Source organism: Phocoena phocoena, chromosome 20 (assembly GCF_963924675.1).
Source record: "Phocoena phocoena chromosome 20, mPhoPho1.1, whole genome shotgun sequence".
Taxonomy (NCBI): Eukaryota; Metazoa; Chordata; class Mammalia; order Artiodactyla; family Phocoenidae; genus Phocoena; species Phocoena phocoena.
In genome coordinates this window covers 9,200,172-9,218,959 of record NC_089238.1, presented here as the reverse complement: position 1 = coordinate 9,218,959, position 18,788 = coordinate 9,200,172, and the positions used below count along the sequence as shown (strand labels likewise).

The 18,788-nt window shown below is 52.0% G+C and overlaps 2 protein-coding genes across 2 annotated transcripts; one reads left to right on the top strand and one right to left on the bottom strand.

The window, feature by feature from the left end:
• The first annotated feature begins 2,304 nt into the window (after positions 1 to 2,304).
• On the top strand, positions 2,305 to 12,943 carry CCDC61 (coiled-coil domain containing 61). Its single transcript, XM_065899599.1, has 13 exons — positions 2,305 to 2,452; positions 2,705 to 2,787; positions 6,427 to 6,590; positions 7,173 to 7,334; positions 9,620 to 9,830; positions 9,919 to 10,001; positions 10,683 to 10,852; positions 10,971 to 11,046; positions 11,379 to 11,521; positions 11,611 to 11,689; positions 11,866 to 11,920; positions 12,659 to 12,731; positions 12,846 to 12,943. Exons 1-13 carry the CDS (start codon positions 2,305 to 2,307, stop codon positions 12,941 to 12,943), a joined length of 1,545 nt encoding a protein of 514 aa, XP_065755671.1.
• An 826-nt stretch (positions 12,944 to 13,769) lies between these two features.
• On the bottom strand, positions 13,770 to 17,537 carry PGLYRP1 (peptidoglycan recognition protein 1). Its single transcript, XM_065899505.1, is given in 5 exon segments — positions 13,770 to 13,951; positions 14,580 to 14,701; positions 17,255 to 17,385; positions 17,387 to 17,497; positions 17,499 to 17,537. Coding segments are annotated over 5 exon segments (585 nt in total).
• Positions 17,538 to 18,788: the final 1,251 nt, after the last annotated feature.

Here is an 18,788-nt window from a genome sequence, read left to right as displayed (position 1 = left end):
GTCTAGAGGCAGAGACGTGCCTCTCAGGATGGCTGGGGCTCTGGCGATTGTCCTTGGGCATTTGAGAAAGGGGATCTGTGGATGAGCCTGGGGATGTGGTATTCTGGGAGACTCTGAAATTACTTGCAGAGGTTATGATCTATTCATTTATCTTGGGAGGGTTCAGAGATCTCATTAGATTCTCAAAAGCTCAAGGACTCTAAAAAGATTAAAAATCACTGACCTAGAGGGACATCCCTGGCAGTCCAGGGGTCAAGACTCGGTGCTTCTGCTGCAGGGGGTGCGGGTTCGATCCCTGGTCGGGGAACTAGGATCCTGCATGCCGTGCAGTGGCACGGTCAAAAAAAAAAAAAAATCACTGACCTAGAGATTCAGGGCTCAAAACATTAAATTTTCCAACATCAGACTTTAGGAAGGACTAAATTGGGGAAAGTGTGAGGACTGAAGGAGACAGTGGGGAGAGAAGGAGGTCAGGCACTGGAGGAGTCCCCATGAACTGGGTTGGGGGCATCCCTGGGTGCCTCTGTCTTTGCAGCACCTGTGGGACTCTGCACAGGGCTCTTTTTCTCACAGAGCCACAGTTTCCCCATCTGTACACTGGGAAGGAAATGGGCTGGCCTTGTCTCTCTAGTCCCTTTCAAGCTCGGAAACAACAACAAAGTAATAATAACAAGAATAGCGATGACTGGGAGTGGGGATGAAATAGGTGAAGGGGATTAAGAGGTACAAACCTCCAGCTATAAAATAAGCCACATAATATGATCAGTAATATTGGAATAACTTTGTATGGGGATAGATGGTTACTAGGTCTGTCGTGGTGATCATTTCATAATGTATGCAAATGTCAAGTCACTGTGTAGTACACCTGAAACTAACATAATGTTGTCCATCAACTGTATTTCAATAAAAAAAAATGACGATGATGCCGATATGTATAGAGTGCTTGCTTGGGTCAGGGATGGCTGAATTTCACCAAGGATTTTAACATGATTAATTCATTTAATCCTTACACCAATCTAAGGAGATAAACGCTGTTATCCTTCTGTGGGCTTACAAAGGCCTGCAGGAACATCATCTGGCCCGTTACCTCTCTGATTTCCTCACTTTCCCTCTCTCCTTCCCTCACGGTGACCTTGGTGTTTTCAGAACAAACTAGGTACATCCTGCCTTGGAATCTTTGCCTGGCTGTTCCTTCTACCTGGATCCTAATCCCCAGATATTCACCTGTCTTCCCCCCCTCCCTCCTTCCAGGCCTCTGCTCAGCAGGGAGGGGGTGGCCCTTCCCTGACCACCTTAGCTAAAAGAGTGACCCCTACTCACTAGTATCCCCATTCCCCACCAGCTGACATTTTTATGCCTCTAACTGTTGCCACCCTCTTGAGGGTAGGGACAGAATCTGGTTTCTCATCATATCCCCAGCACCCAGGATGGCACAGGCTTTAAAGATAAGGAATCTGGCTCCAAGAGAGGTTAAGTTACTTGCCCATCTAAGTGCACATAGCTGAACTTGGACACGAACCCAAACAGCCTGGGACTCCCATTCTGAACCACTCCATAGAATTCATGCTGAGGGTGGAGGCCTACCCTCTCCTCCAGCTCCTCATAGAACTAACAGTGAGTAGTAGTCCTGTTGGCTGAGAGAAAGTATTTATGCTTACAACGGACTAATGAAGAAGTTCAATTATTAATTCAATGTAAATGATTTAAGTTTATCATGGATAATCTGTTATCCATGCACTGGCTGTTCTCTCGACTTGGACCACTTTCCTTAGGGATAGCCACTTGGCTTGTTCCCTGACCTTCTTCAGTTCTCTGTCCAAATGTCACCTCCCCAGGGAGGCCTGCCCTTGACCCTCTATTTAAAATCTCTGCCCAGCCTGATCTCAGTACTCTGTCTCCCTTTACGGCTTGACTTTTCTCCACAAATGTTTAAATAAATGAATAAACAATAAATATATAATGAGTATAAGGATTAATAAATTAATAATCAATAGTATTAATCTTGATCCTCTTATTGGAAATCATATATTCTATTAACCAGCGTGTATTGGGCATAGTAACGTGCAGGACACAGTTCCAAGTGCTTTTACATGTATTGTCCAATTTAATTTTCATGACAGCTCTATGAAGTAGGTGCCATTATTGTACCCATTTTCCAGATGAGGAAATTGAGGCACAGAGAGACAAAGTCTCTTTCCTAAGGTGGTACATGGTGGAACCAGGATTCTGGCCTTCCAGCTCCTGAGTCTGGGCTCTCAGCCCCTCCGGGTCTCTGTCTCATTCCTCTCTCCAGCGACACTGGCCATGGACCAGCCAGCTGGCCTGCAGGTGGACTACGTCTTCCGGGGTGTGGAGCATGCCGTGCGGGTGATGGTGTCTGGGCAGGTGCTAGAGCTGGAGGTGGAGGACCGGATGACGGCCGACCAGTGGCGGGCCGAATTCGATGCCAGCTGTGAGTGTGCCTGCCTGGGTGGGCTCACTTGTCCTTCCCTGGGCCCAGCTTCTCCCAGAAGATGAGGCCAGTCAGGATCCTGTCCACCTGCCTCTTCTACCTGACTAGAAGCTCTCTAAGCTGGGGAGGGGGTGTAGGGCTCATCTCTTGGGCCAGAGGCACTGGTGTTGGGGAAAGGTGGAAAGCTTGGGTACATTGCCCTTGGGCTGGGCAAGTGGTCAGACCTCAGGAAGGACTTTTCTCCCTACCTAGTCATCGAAGATTTGACTCACAAGACAGGGAACTTCAAACAGTTCAACATCTTCTGTAACATGCTGGAGTCGGCCCTCACCCAGGTAGGGGCCAGGGTTGGGGGCTGGGGGAGCTGTCTGTTCCCTGGGTCTCTGGGAGGGTAGATGCCCACCTGATGTATGCAAGACCCTCTACCTTCTCTTTCATTGAAGGAACAGGGCTATCGTTTTCTTTTCTTCTTTCCCAAATGTAAATACCTTATTCTGATTGTAATTCTAATGATAATGATTATCATGGAGAAAATTCAAGTCTCAGAGAAATGTAAAGAAGAAAGTAAAAATCACTCCATTCCCAATACTCACTCCTAGTAATATTTTGTTAATATATATATATTTTTTGGCCGCACTGCGTGGCATGTGGGATCTTAGTTCCCCAACCAGGGATCAACCGCACCCCCTGCATTGGAAGGTGGAGTCTTAACCACTGGACCCCTGGGAAAGTCCCTTTTATTAATATTTTGATGGAAATCACTCCAGCCATTTCTGCATTTCTGTATTCACTTGTGAACGTGTGTGTATTTGCAGATCTATAATTTTATATAGTTGATATATTTCCCAAGGTATTCTGTAGCCTTTTAAAAGATTTAACAATAATTCATAAAAATTTAGTCATGTCAGTGGATATAGATAATCATTCATTTCATTTACTGAGCATCTGTTGTGTGCCAGGCACTGGAATACAGCACTAAACAAAAGAGACAAAATTCCTGCCCTCATGAACCTGACAGCCTAGTGGGAGAGACAGACAATTGAAAAAAGTATATAATGTCAAATAGTTAAAAATATTAATAGGAAAAAAAGAGGCAGGTTGGGGCTTAGAGTGACACAGATGCTATTTAGACATCATTTAAAAACTGTGAACCTACATTATTTCTCTGGTTACAGGTATAATATGCACTCATAAAACTGTGATGATGTTAAAGTAATGTGTGACTTAGAAAGTAAGAGTCTAAATTCTGTTTCTATCCCCCACCTCAGACTGTTAACATTTTGGTATCTATAGGCAGTATAGCATAATGGCCAGGATCATGGACTCTGAAATCAGTAATCACTAGCACTTACTACTTGGGAACTGTGGGCCAGTTTCTCCATGTCTTAGTTTCCTTATCTGTAATGTGGGGATGATAGTAGTCCCCATTTCATAATGTTATGAAGATTAAGTGAATTACATGTAAAAAGCTTAGAATAGAATAGTGCCATTTCATAATGTTATGAAGATTAAGTGAATTACATGTAAAAAGCTTAGAATAGTGCCTCATAATAAGTGCTATACAGGTATTGTCTATTTTTATTATTATTACAACTTTTGAGTTTGTCATCCTTGTTAGTGGTTGCTTAGTATTCCAGTATACCCATGCATCATGATTTATTTAACCCAGTGGTTCTCAAGCTTTTTGGTCCCAGTGTGGATGGACCTAGAGAGTGTCACACAGAGTGAAGTAAGTCAGAAAGAGAAAAGCAAATATCGTATAATAAGGCATATATGTGGAACCTAGAAAAAATGGTATAGATGTTCTTATTTGCAAAGCAGAAATAGAGACACAGACGTAGAGAACAAATGTATGGATGCCAAGGGGGAAAGGGGTGGGGTGGGAGGAATTGGGAGACTGGGATTGACACATACACATTATTGATCTATGTATACAATAGACAACTGATGGGGACATACTGTATAGCACAGGGACCTCTACCTAATGCACTGTGGTAACCTAAATGGGAGGGAAGTCCGAAAGGGAGGGGATACCGTTATGTGTATGGCTGATTCATTTTGTTGTGCAGTGGAGGCTAACACAACATTGTAAAGCAACCATACTCCAATAAAAATTAATTAAAAAAAAAACTTTTTGGTCTCAGGACCCGTTTATACTCTTAAAAATTACTGAGGACACCAAAAAGCTTTTGTTCATGCAGGTTTTATCTATCGATATTTGTTTGCCATATTGTAAATTAAAACTGAGAAAAATATAAAGATATTTACAAATTCATTTAAAAATAACAATAACAAACCTGTTACTGACCTAAATAACCTTTTTATGAAAAATATTTTCAAAACCAAAATTATTTAGTAAGAAATATAGTGGGGTTTTTTTTTTAACATTTTTTGCAAATCTCTTTAATGTCTGGCTTAATAGAAAACTGCTAGATTCTCATGTGCTCCTGCAGTCTGTTGTGATATGTCCTGATTGACGTACATGCAGAAAAATCTGCCGCAGGAAGATATATAGCTGAAAAAGGGAGTCCTTTAATAGCTTTTTCAGATAATTGTGCCTATCCTCTCTTGCCAGCACATTAAAACTGGACACGTGGTAGTTTCTTAAAGGTTTATCGCAGTGCGGAATCTGAGACCATCCCAGTGAACTTTTCCTATTCTGTGACATTAAAATCTATTGGTGTATCTTTACTTTGCAGGGATCTTTTCCCCATTTTCTAACATCATGCATTTGTAGCATCATTTGTAACATCACGCATTGGTCATTTGGAAAATATTGGTTCACGGAGTTGTGCACATCTTCCAAATGTTGACACATTTCATTATACAATATCAGGAAGTCATGTTTATTAATATCCTCACTGATCTGTCCAGGAAAGCCTTTCAACACTGAGAAGCTATCAAGCACACAGTGGCAGATGCAAGTTTTCCAAAATTCTAATTTTCACTTTAGAGTTTGAATTTTATTGTTGCAAAACAAATACCGTTAGCTGTATTTTTTTGGAAGTGACAGGCTTGCTTTGTTCATTTTTGAGAAAATGCTTGCCAAACATCGAAGACTGAATAACCGTAGTTTTTGTCAGTACCTTTTCAAGTAAAAATAGTGTTCCGTGAAAAAGTGGCTAATTTAGCTCAAAATTCAATCACACAAGTGCTTTTTCTAGAAAATGTCATACCTTGATAATGCAGCCGAATGTGTACTTTCCATTTTGTCACACACAGTAGTAAAAATATGTGACCTCAAGGGTCAAGAGTCAAAAAAATTAATAATTTGGGGCTCCCTGGCGGTCCAGTGGTTAAGACTCCGCGCTTCCACCGCAGGGGGTGCGAGTTCGATCCCTGGTCGGGGAACTAAGATCCTGCAAGCTGCACAGTACGGCCCCCCCAAAATTAATAATTTTTACAGGTTTATCAAGGACATTCCTAGGTTTCATTTTCTGTGTTTTTATCTAGTTATTTATTTATTTGTGTGTTTCTCCCTCCTTCCCATCCCCCTGCGGAGACTGCGTGGCAGTGGAATATACAATGGTTACTAGTGCATCTGATGCCCCTGGCTTGCTTTGTGCTAATGGGCACCAGCAGTTGTACCCACCATGACTTTTGCACCATCAGTGCAAATGTCAACACAGCAAAAAAGGCAGATGACATCTTAGTATTATTATGCAAGGTGTTTTGACCCCATGGACTCGCCTGAAAGGGTCTTGGGGACCCCCAGGGGTCTGTGGACAGTACTTGGAAGCCCCAGCACTAAGCTGTCTCCTATGGCTGAGCATTTAGGTTCTTTTCAGTTTCTCCCTCTGATGATGTCCTGTGGCAGCCCCTCATGGGGCAGGGCCATCTTGATCACCAGCCTCAGTGTGGAAAAGCCCAGCCAACCTAAAGAATGAATGGGGCGTGGCCCAGGTGTGTGGGTTGTGTGCTCTGGGTATGGCCACGTTGGGTCTTTTGGCAGCTCCTCCCATTCTCTCCAACAGAGCAGTGAGTCGGTTACCCTTGACCTGCTGACCTACACAGATCTGGAATCCCTGCGGAACCGAAAGATGGGAGGCCGCCCAGGCCCCTTGGCCTCGAGATCGAGATCGGCCCAGCTCAACTCCAAGCGCTACCTGATCCTCATCTACTCTGTGGAGTTTGACAGGTGGGTACAAGTATACCCACCAGGCTGGTAGCTGGTGGTCAGGTGGGAGAGGACGTGGATAGAACTTAGGAACCCCTGGTACCCAGGGCTAGGTGGGGATGTTGCTTAAGCCTAGCCTTTGGAATCTTCAGTGTTGAGGGTTATATCATTTAGTATTGTGTTTGGCTACAAGTATCAGGATAACCATTATCAGTGCCTTAAACAATAGTTTATCACATAACGAGATGTCTAGGTAGATGGCTGCTACTCAACAGTTTTGTTAGGGACTCAGGCTCCTTCTGTTTTTGTTTTTGTTCTTCTTTTCCTCATCCTTAATGTGTTGGCTTTTTGACTGCATCCTTATCTCTTCATGGTCACAAAATGGCTGCTGTTTCTCCAGGCGTTGCATCTATATCAAAGAAGGAGGAAATGGAACAGGGCTGTGCTTGTTAATTGTATCAGCTGTTTTTATCAGGAAACTAAAAGTGTTCCCAGAAGACTCCCAACCAATTTCCTGTAGTATTTGGCTAGAAATGGTCACATGTCCTTTCCTGGGTGGATTCTTGGCCTCTGAGATGCCACGGTTCTAATCCTCCTTCTCAGGATTCACTACCCGCTGCCCCTCCCGTACCAGGGCAAACCAGACCCTGTGGTCCTGCGGGGCATCATTCGCTCACTAAAGGAGGAGCTGAGCCGCCTTCGAGGGCTGGATGGCCAGGACACTCGGGACAGCCGGGAAACTGAGATCTGGCATCTGCGGGAGCAGTAAGTCTGGGGGTGGGGGTGGGCGGTTGGGGCTGGGGGGGACACATCCCATCATGCACTGCGGGACCCAATGCTTAGCACTGATGGAAGGACAGCCATCCCTCATTCCCCAAATACTTATTCTGAGCCCCTCCTCTGTGCCCACCATGTGTTAATGGTGCTGGGGACACAGCAATGACCGAGATAATTCTGGCCCTGTCCTCTCCTGGGGCTCCCAGTCCAGTGCGGGAGACAGATCTGTCTGTAGACAGTGAAGATTCACCATGGATGGGGCTGAGGGAGTCCAGAGAGAGACCTGACCCTGCGTGGGAAGGGAGGGGTGTTCCAGGGAAAGGGAACAGCATGTGCAAAGACAGGGTGCGAGGCAGGGCTCTATTCAGTTGAATCCACCTTCACCAAGCGCCTCTCTTGTGCTGGCCCCTTCCCTGCCCATGGTGTAGTGCCAGTGCAGGGGGCAGAGAGACATTGATCACATACCCACCCGAGTATATTGCAAATGGAGATGGGGTTAGGCAGGAAAGGGAGCCTGTGTTATGGGAGGCTGTGACAGGAACCTGATGGGCATGTTTACTGAGTGCCTGCTGTGTGCTGAGGGCTGTGGAGGGGCTGACTGGGACTTGGTCTCCATCTGGTGGGGGCCCCACTCATTGGGGAGGGCTAATACTATTTTTAGTAGTAGTAATAATAATAATACCAGTAGCTATTGTTTATTGAGCATTTAATTGTGTGCCAGGGACTCTGTTCAGTGCTGTATGATTTAACTGATTTAATCCTCCCAAAGTAGGCATTACTATTGTCCCCATTTTATAGAGGAGGAAACCGAGGCCCAGAGAGGTTAGAGAATTTGCCCCAGGTTACACAGTGAAGTAATATGGCCTGGCTAGACCTTGAATCCAGGCAGTCAGCCCAAGCCACCTTTGGTTCCTCAGCCACTGTGCACTGCTGGCAGCTGCTAGCCCAGGACTGAGCGCTCAGTGCTGCCTGGGAGGACCAGACCTCTCCCCTCCCAGAAGTGCAAGCTCATGGGGCTTGGAGAACCTTGCGAGTCTTCCAGGTGCGTGCGCATGTGTTTCCCAGGATGGCCACAAGGTGGCGTCATCTGCCCTGAGATCCACAACTGGACAGTTGGTTCTTACCTTTCTCTTCCCAGCTTGGAGTTAGGGAGTTTGGGAAGACTCCAAGATTCATTCATTCATTCATACAACATTTACTGAGTTCCTACGGTGTGCCAGGCACACTGCCTGGCCCTACCGATGTCTACTGAGCCATCACTCAGTGCCAGACACAGTCTAAGCGCTCTTTATAGATTCCTACAACTTTATCAGTAGGTGTTATTATTATCATCCCACTTCACAGAGATGTGAAGTGAAACTGCCCCAGGTCACACAGCTTGTAAGAAGTGGAATAGAGTTGGATGCCATCAGCCAGGCCACAGAGCCCGAGTTCCTACACAGTGACCAGACAGCTGGAGTGAGGATGCAGACAGAAAACATAATCACACTGATCAACGTCAGCTCCACCATGATTGGTGCTGGGAAGGAAACGTACAGAGAGCCAGGAGAGGAGAGAATAGAGGGACATGACAGCCTGGCTGGGAGGGCAGGCAGGCTTCCCCGCGGGGGGCGGGGGGGGGATGTGATGTTTGGAGGATGAGTGGAGTGGTTCCTGCCAGGAGGAGGAGAGAGGGTTTAGGAGGAGGGAATTTTGCGTTTGCAAAGAGCACCAAGGGAGAGGGAGGGGGGAGGAGAGGAGGGGAGGGGGGAAGTCAGCTGGAAGGGACCGAATGGGGAAGCTCCTTGGAGAGTGCGGGGGAGCCACAGATTTAAAAAAATGTTTTATTGGGAAAAATTCCAAGCACGCACAGTAGACAGTAGTATAATGCACGTGTACTTGTGCCCCAGCTTCAACGGACTTCAGGGAAGTCCCTGGATTTTGTTGATTTTATCTCCATGGTTCACGTGGTCCCCCGTTCTGTTTATTTCCCGCGAAGTGGTTGTTAAACCTATAGGCTAATCAGATTCAGGTTTCTGGGACAGTGCCTTCCTCTGTGGGGCTGTGTATTTGCTACTGTCAGGTGGTGTTGGGACTGATGGGTTTGGATGTTGAGAGCTGGATCCCTGTCTTATAAAGTTCCTATCAGCTCAGCATCTCTTGATGGCTTTCATTTGCATTTCTCTAATTACCGATCAAGAAATGGTGCGTGCCCAACCCAGTGGAGGAATGAGGATTATGGGACCATGCCCCTCACCCCGCCCCAGCATTCGCTTTCTACCTGCTCCCCCCAGGGTGTCGCGTTTGTCGGCTGAGAAGCGCGAGCTGGAGGCCCAGCTGGGCAGATCGCGCGAGGAGGCGCTGGCCGGGCGGGCGGCGCGCCAGGAGGTCGAGGCGCTGCGCGGGCTCGTGCGCGGCCTGGAGCTGGAGCTGCGGCAGGAGCGCGGCCTCGGGCACCGCGGGTCCGGCCGCCGAAGCCAGGATTGCCGCCGCCTGGCCAAGGAGGTGAGGGGGCGGGGGGCCGGCTGGGCGCTGGCGGGTCCCGGACTTTGGCTTCAGTCTGGACCTCTACGCTCCTCTTCCCTCCCGGCAGCTAGAGGAGGTGAAGGCGTCGGAGCGGAGCCTGCGTGCCCGGCTGAAGACGCTGAACACCGAGCTGGCCGTGTACAAGAGGGGGTGAGGGGCGCGGCCCGGAGTGGGTGGGGCCTTGGAGCTGTGGACCCCGCCTGCAGGTGGGCTCCGGGCGTGGCTGGGTGGGGCCTAAGTGACGGGGCGGGGCCCAGGTAGGGTGGAGAGGGCGGGTAGAGCCTGAGAGTGGGCCTAACGGAGGGATGAGTGGGGCCTAATGGACTGCATGGGGCATAGGGAAGGACACACACAGTAGTTGAAAACGATGGGCGGAGTCTGTAGAGAGATGGGCAGGCCTGAGGCGGCATTCAGGAGGCTGAACCTGGAGATAGGGACCGAAAAGGGGCGGGGTCTGAGGTCTAGTTGAGCGAAAGGGCGTGGCTAAGCATGTGGGTATCCGAGTGATGTTTGCCGGCATGTATTGGGGTGGGTGTTGAAAAATTGGGAAGGGTTTCCAGGGAGCTGTGGGAGACCTCTGGGAGAAGGGCCTGGTGAAAGGATGTGTTAGGTTGTAGGGAAGTGACAGATGGGTTTGGGGGGGCGTGGTCTGTGGGGCTCCGATGGGGGTGGACCCTGGGAGAAGGTATCTGTGAGGATCGTGTATGTACGTGAATGTTTAGGAGTTGATGGGGGATGGGCCTGAAGTTTCGGAGATAGTGCAGTCCGGCAAGAGGCTTGGGACAGGAGTTGTCGCTGGTGGGAAACTGACAGTGGGCTTTGTGCTCCCAGGAGACGGACTACACCGGTGGTGCCGCCCTCGGCCCGGGAAGATCGGGCTTCGACGTCTCGGGAGCGCTCCACGTCGCGTGGCCGTGGCGCTGCCCGCTCCTCATCCCGGGAGAGCGACCGCGGGGGCCGGGGTCAAGGCCGCCCTGGCCGCCCCTCGCCCTCGCCCACAGGTCTGTGACGACCCTGCTCTGCCCGTGGGAGGAGGTGGATGGAACTAGAACTGTGGAGGCGTGATCCTATGACTCCAGCCTCCTCTTCTCTCCACACCCCACCCCCACCTGGTCCTAGGTGGTCGCGTGCCCCGTTTCGACCCAACAGCCTTCGTGAAAGCCAAGGAGAAGAAGCAGAGAGCGATCAAGATGAAGTTAGCGCCCATTTTCTCCTCACCTGCCCATATCCCTGCCCCTTTACCTGACCCTCTGACCATCCATCCCCAACTCCCATCTCCATCACCTGTCACCTGCTCCATCTCTCCCCTTCCCCCTACCTGCTCTTGCTTCCCGCCTGACCTCCATCCCCTCTCCTGATCGCCAGCCTCCCCCATCCCCCCGCCCTGCTTATTTGTCTCTCCCACCCCTACCTGGTCTGTGTCTCCGCATGATTTTTCCCTATTTAGGTGTGACCCACGGGGCGCAGCGACGCCCTTTCCGGAATTAGTTGGGCGCACAGGTGGGCGTCTCCTTTCTTGTTCTCCAGGCAGCAGCAGCAGCGAAACCGATTGGGCAGCGGAGGAAGCGGGGACGGTCCATCCACCTCCTGGTCTCGCCAAACTCGGCCCCCCGCAGCCGTGACCGGTCGAGGAGACGCGGCTAACCGCTCCCGAAACCGCCGCTCCTCGGGTAACTGGGCCGGAGCGCGCGGGACTGGCAGACGAGCTGGGCGGGGCTGTGGCCACTGCAAGAGGCTCACACTCTCCTTCTCCCTCTAGTGGACAGTTTCCGCAGCCGCTACTCGTCCGCCAGCTCCTGCAGCGAGTTCGAGGATTTCTCTGAATCCCTCCCTAGAGGGTAAAACTTGGGCTGGGGGAAAGGACCGCCCCCAAACAGGTGTCTGGGGAGACTCGAAACAGTCTTTTGCGGGGAACTTGGGTGATAGAGGCTGGAGCCTTGAAACCAAGGAAGAGGGCCAGGTGGGAGGTGCCACAGACCCCTCCCATTGGTCCTTGATTACTCCATCCTCTCAGCGTTCGTCGCCGGGGGAAGCCGCCCAGCCCCACCACCTGGAGTGGGTCCAATACGGTGAGTGTCTTTCCTCAGGCTTTGGAGGAGACAGGGGCAGCGTTAAACCACCGGAAGCTCGCTGGCCCTTTCTCCCATGATTCCATTCTAGGGGATCAGGTTGTAAAAGCGGCTCCGCAATGCCTCTGGAGGCAGTGTTTTTGTTTTGTTTTGTTTTGTTTTTTTGCGGTACGCGGGCCTCTCACTGCTGTGGCCTCTCCCGTTGCGGAGCACAGGCTCCGGACGCGCAGGCTCAGTGGCCATGGCTCACGGGCCCAGCCGCTCCGCGGCATGTGGGATCCCCCCGGACCGGGGCACGAACCCGTGTCCCCTCCATCGGCAGGCGGACTCTTCTCAACCACTGCGCCAGCAGGGAAGCCCTGGAGGCAGTGTTTTGAGACCTTTGGGTTGGAGAGGAGGATGGGGCTGAGGTGGGGGCAGGAGGCTCTGGTTAGGAGCACCGGCTCTGGCCTCAAATTGTCAGGTCTCGAAACCTGCCTCGCCTCCCTAGAACCTGTGTGACTCGAGGTAGCCACTTAGCTTCTGTAGCTCAGTTTCTTTATCAGTTAAGTGGGGATGGTAATGGCATTCACGTCTGAGGGTTCTGCTGAAGCTACAGGGAGCTTATTTTGCATATAAGTACTCAGTAGGTGTCAACCCTTAATTTTTATGAGGTCCTTTGGTTCAGAATTGCCGGTGGGGTTTGGGGGGCAGGCATAGAGGGTGCCTGACCCCCTTTCCTGCCACCCCCAGCAGCAGAAGCCTAGCCCCCTGGAACGCGACTGCCATCAGAGACGCCTGGCGGACTCGGGGGGCTGGGTCCCCATCAAAGGTGAGCCTGGGACTCCACATCTCCCCCTCACCTGCCCCAGAGCCCACTGGGATGCTACTGAGGGCAGGATATTGGGCCCCTCACGGACCCCCACAGCCACGCCTGCTCTCACAGAGTACAGCTCGGACCACCAGGCAGCGGACATGGCCGAAATCGACGCCCGCCTGAAGGCCTTGCAGGAATACATGAACAGACTGGACGTGCACTCGTGACCTCAGAGAGAGACTACTGCCCCTCGGATGGATTCGGTGTGAGGGGTGGGGCTGGTGTGTCCTGGCCCCGCCCAGGCCCCCGCTCCTCCTGGTGCTGTTGGGGTCTCAGGTGTGCGAGGCCCCAATCCCTACGTCTCCCGCAGGCATTGCATTCTGGGAGGGAGGGTAAGTGTGTTTTGTAAATAAACATATGTGCCCTTGGGATCCCTCAGCTTATGACTGAAGGGTCGGGGTGGAGTGAGGAGGAATGAAGATTGGGGGGGGAGGGGGTGTAACTGGGACCTGTATTTCTGGCCATGCCTATGACTGGGCGGCAGATTGGAGTACAGGCTCAGAAAAAACTCCCGCACTCTCTAAAGCAATGGGGGGGTGGAACCTGAGGGGTGGGAGTGAGCAGCTTGTCCCCAGAGGAGTTCAAGCAGAGATGCTGCCCAGGATGTCTTTGGCGGTGTGGTAGAGAGGGGGTGTCTTGCCGCATGGCTCACTGCCTGGGAGATGAGGACCCCTGAGCTTCTGGTGGTGACATCTCAGCTGACTTGGTGCTATTCCTGTGCTGTGACCTGGGGCCTCTGGGTTCTGAGCTGTGATTTGGCTTCCAAGCTGGGATCTCTGGGGTCTTGGTTCAGGGCCGGGGCCTCTGGGTTCTGAGCAAGGTCAGAGTTCTGGGAGGTTGGGGGGCGATGGCTGGGATCTTATGGGGGAGAGAGAGGGTGGGGAGGGGGATGGCGGGACACAAATACAGTTTGAGGTTCGCCTTTATTGGGGGAGGGGGAGGCAGTGGGGTTTCTGATGGGGTGGGGGTGTGTGTGAGAAGACGGACAGGGCCTTACACATGGTGGTAGTGTGACCATTGCTGGATGATTTCGTAGAGCTGGTAGCCTGGAGAAAGCGTCTGCTACACATCCCGGTGTCCTTTGACCTCGTAGCTAGGAGTCAAGAATCCCTGAGCCACGCCGCAAGCCAGCAGACTCTGGGCTGCCCTGATGGCGCGGGGCGGGGGCACCCGATCTGTGGGAGGTAGAGGCAGGAGTTAGGCTGGGGCTTCCTCGAAGGGCAGAGGGAGTGTGGGTAGTGCTTCTGATTTTGTACTATGAGCTGGCCCACTAGGGCCCAGAACCCAGCCTGCCGCCACCAAGCAGTGACTTAACCTCTCTGTGCCTCAGTTTCCTCATCTGTGAAAGGGGAGAATGACAGAACCTCTCTGTGCCTCAGTTTCCTCATCTGTGAAAGGGGAGAATGACAGCACCTGCCCACAGGGCTGTGGGATAATCAAAAGAGTTATTTTATGTACAGAGTAAGCCCTCAGCAAGTGTCAGCTGTCAAGATTACTGCTTATTTGCCCTCATCTGCCCCCAGACCTCCCCAGCCAAGCCGCAGCAATAGCTGGCATTTATCAAGCACTTCTTAGGTGCCATGGACTGGTCTAAGAACTTTTATAGAGACAGACTAATCTTCACTGAACCCATGTGGTTGCAAATGGCCTTTATCCCAAAGAGGAAACAAGGCTCAGAGAAGCAGAGTCACTTGCCCGAGGTCACAGAGCTTCTAGGTGGCAGAGCCTCCCAGCAACTACTCACCACGCGGTGCCATCCCCCGGGCTCCATGTCAGCCCCCTAGCTGATGGCTGGACAGTCACCCATGTAGTTACCCATGAAGGAGATGCCGAGGGATATGGGGTTCTAGGTGGGACCTGAGTGGGCGCCCAAGGTGTTCCAGCCCCAGCCCTCATACTGGAGCCTGTCTTCTCCCATCAGGAAGCTGTGGGGGTGGGAGGGTGGTCTGGATGAGTGACGGAGGGTTTCCCCGGGGGTCGGGGGGCAGGACTCCCTCCCTGTCCTCTGCTCGCCCCGCCCCTGTCCCTGTCACTCACACACAATTTCCCCAACACCCTCCTCCTATCCTCTAATCTTCCACAGTAAGAACAATGACCATGGCCGTTGCCATTTGTCAAGCACAGCTCTACATGCACCTTTTTGCATCCTCAACCCCGTGAGGAGTCAGGATTTTCACCCAGGTCTCCGTGACTCCCACCCACATGGTCTGGCTCTCTCCTGCCTCCCTGGAGGATTGGCTGAGCTCTTGATTTGCTGAATTCTCACATGTAGTCCTCGGAGGCAGGCACTGTTGTCATCCCCACTTTAAGCTGAGGAAGCAGACTTAGATTATTTACCCAAGGTCACGTCCTGGACACTAATGCTTCTCAGAACTCTCCACTGAGAAGCTCTTCTGCCCTCTCCCCAGCCTGCTTCCTGCTTCCTCTTCCCTGCTGGGGTACACTTGAGTGACAGGATCAGGGACTCGAGGGTTGGCGCTGCAACCAGACACAAACCCTGGAGCCGCAGCACCTGCCTCTTTGAGGTTTCCAATCCTGGCAGCAGATCTGTCAGGTTCAGTCATTCAACACGTCCTGCTTGAGCGTGTTTAATTTGGCACAAATTTGGAATTAACCAGAAGATTGGCGTTTTGGAGATGCGATATCTGTCGCCTCAGTCCTCTGGCTCCCAAGGTCACCAAGGATGCACAGAATGTGGGAACTCTAATACTGGGTCCTGAATCTGCCATTTGGGAAGGCAGACTCTCAGAATCCGGATTGAAGAGACTAGAAATACCATAGTGATATTGACCCCCAGGGCTGGGCCGGTTATGGTCCTGCCACAGCCCCAGCATCTGGCACAAGCAGTTGGTACTCTCTGTACATTAGCTAAATGGATGCATCTAATTTAAACTTTAAACCCCACCACCTGGTGGGTAGTCAGGAGTCCCATTTTACAGGTGAAGAAACTGAGGCTCCGAACAAGATGCGACAAGGAAGGGGGATTCCAAACATTTGGATCAGACTCTGAATCCTAAAATCTGAGAAACAAACTTCAGTTTGCTTTTCTATAAAGTGATTTAGACCAGAGGCTGTGGAGCCAAGCTCCGCTCTTCGTTCCTTCAGGGAAACGCTTAGAACTGGAGCGCCTGACTTTTGGAAAAAAAATTTGAAGTTGGAGCCTTTGAATGGTAAAATCTTGAGCCAGAAGAGCTGGGGACACCCTTGAAGGCTTCCAGGTTTTTCCAAGCGAGGTCCTCAGGCTTTCTGGCTTCACCCCAGCCCTACTGAAGCAGTCTCTAAGTGTGGGGCCTGGGAACCTGCATTTCCAGTAAGGTGATTCTGGTGTTTACCGAGGCTTGAGAACCAGTAGAGTCTCTTGCTATAGAAGCCCGTGTGCAGGACCCCAGACTATTACCCTGGAAAGGGAGCTGGTGGGCATGGGCCCCAGAGGCAGATCTAACCAATCCCTGCCCCTGTTTCTGCCCTCACCCCCCTACAGTCTGTTCTCCACACTGCAGCCAGAGGGAGCTTCTCATGTCCAAGCAGGCTCACATCCCTCTCACGGCTCCTGTCTTAGAGTAGAACGGAGGTCCTCCCCATGGCCCACAAGACCCCGTGCCATCCGGCCCCTGCCAACTCCTTCCTCATTTCATATCACTCTTCCCGGCTACCTCCAGCCACGCTGCCCTTTGTCCCTCAGGAATGACCCACTCACTCAGCCTCCTGGCCTCTACCTCTGCTGTACCCCCAGCTTACCACACTCTTCTCTCGGCTCCCATATGCCGGAGCCGCGTCAGTCACTCTGTTCCTTTTCTCCATCGCTTCTCTCACCATCTGAATTCATCTTGTTGACTTTGCTTGTTTCTTACCTGTTGCTGTCTGCTGGTCTTTAAATCCCTTTGGGCTAGATTCACACTGTTCGTGGCTGTGCCCCCGTCCCAGCATATGGCGCACAGCCTGGCACATGGTAATAGGCACCAACAGTCCATGGATTTGGGGGCTCCCACTGCACACCAGGCGGTGTCCTAAGTGGTATTGGCTGGCTTAGTGATGGAGTGGGCCACCACCCCCCTGACTTTGCAGAGGAGGAAGGTGAAACTGAAGCTGAAAGAGGGTGAATGCCTGCCCCAGGGCTCAGCCAGCAGTAAACGGAGCTGGGACGGCAACCTGGCCTGGTGCTTAACGAGGCACCGGACTTTACCAAGGGAATCCAGTGCACAGGACATCTTCCTGTGTATTGACAAAGTCTGTCCGTTCCTCTGGGGACAGAGCTTGGACTGCAGCTGCTTCCCCTCCTCCTAGCATCTTTGCGCTGCCTGCACACGCCCAGCCCTAAGCGGCGACCCTGGGGACAAACGAAGATGCTGCGCGGTTGAGTAAGGTGCCCGGGGTGTCGGCCAGGCGGCTCTAGAACAGGGTCCCCGCGGTCTCCTGGGCCCGCGCTCCTCCCTCTGCTCCAGTCCCGTCTCCAGCTTTTGCCTCTCCTCCGCACTCACTCGTAGCCCACGTCGCATCAGCCCAGCGTCCGCACGTGGTAGTGCTGCACGTTCTGGACCTGCTTCAGGCAAGGGGCCGGGGTGTCCCAGGCGCTGCCCGCTGCGTGCGACACCACCGCGTAGCGCACGGGCCCGTCTTAGGCGCTGGTTGCGCTCGGGCGCCAGGGCCTTCCACTCTCTGCGGGGCACGATGGGGATGCAGCTTACCGAGGCTTCTTGAGCCGCCCCGAGGCTGAGGACGGCCGAGGGGGGCCCAGGCGAGCAGCGCGCAGCGGCGGGTCATGGCAGGCAGGGCGCGCGGAGATGGCTAGCAGCTCCAGGCTGGCTCTGCGCCTTTATCTGCCTGGGGGGCAGGGAAGGCCTTGCACCACACCCCGCGGGACTTCCCAGTGGGAACCCAGACTCCGCTTCCTTCTCTGGCAGGGCCCCAACAGGATGCGGTGTGCTCTGGTCCGGAGGGGGGAGACCGTGGTAAAGCCAAGGGGCCCCTCACCCAGCCGAGAGTGGGGGGTGGGGAGAGGCACACAGGCCCTTGGGCACTTCGCCCCGTGGTTTCTGGAAGACCCAGGGTCTGGATCTCTGCCCTGTTTTGTCTCTCCGCTCAGTGGAGCATTGGACAGCTCACCAGGACTTAACATGGGAGGCAGGCGGCCAGGCCTCTTCTCCCATCCTCCTGCAAGGAGCTGAAGAAACAAAGGGTCCCATTTTAAAAACACTTCTCTTGGACCTAAGCCCGATGTCATTTAACCCTTGCAGCAAACTGAAGAGGTGACTAATGGGAAGCCCATTTCACAGTTGAGTAAACAGGCCAGAAGAGGGCTACTCACCTTGCTGCCACATGGGAGATAGTAAAGCCTGGTGGTCCAGAGCCCTCATTCAGAGCCAGGCTGCCTGAGTTTGAATTCTGGTGACATTCCAGTGTGTGAGCTTGGGCAAGTGACAACCTTTCTGGGTTTCAGTTTTCCCCACCTGCAAAATGGGGCTGATACTATAACGTATCTAACTCATGGGTCGATCCCTTAGAAGATGTCTGACTCATAGTGCCACGTAAGCATCACTGGGGTGGAGGTGGGGGGTTCCCTGGTGGCGCAGTGGTTGAGAATCCGCCTGCCAATGCAGGGGACATGGGTTCGAGCCGTGGCCCGGGAAGATCCCACATGCCGCGGAGCAACTAAGCCTGTGCACCACAACTATTGAGCCTGAGCTCTAGAGCCCGTGAACCACAACTACTGAGCCCGAGTGCCACAACTACTGAAGCCCACGTGCATAGAGCCTGTGCTCTGCAACAAGAGAAGCAACCGCAATGAGAAGCCCACACACAGCAATGAAGAGTAGCCCCCGCTCTCCACAACTAGAGAAAGCCCGCGCGCAGCAACAAAGACTCAACGCAGCCAAAAATAAAATAAGTAAATTAAAAAAAAAAAAAGCATCACTGGGACTTGACCTCAAATCTACCCTTGGTAGTAAGCTGACAGTTCCATTCTTTTTTTAAAAACTAAATTTATTTTTATTTATTTATTTTTGGCTGCGTTGG

Bases quoted from the DNA above. Each gene is read 5' to 3' on its own strand.
- CCDC61 (XM_065899599.1), top strand. From the start codon at position 2,305: ATGGACCAGCCAGCTGGCCTGCAGGTGGACTACGTCTTCCGGGGTGTG. The intron at 6,591-7,172 runs GTGGGTACAAGT...CCTCCTTCTCAG, and splicing joins TACTCTGTGGAGTTTGACAG to GATTCACTACCCGCTGCCCC. The intron at 12,732-12,845 runs GTGAGCCTGGGA...CTGCTCTCACAG, and splicing joins GGGCTGGGTCCCCATCAAAG to AGTACAGCTCGGACCACCAG.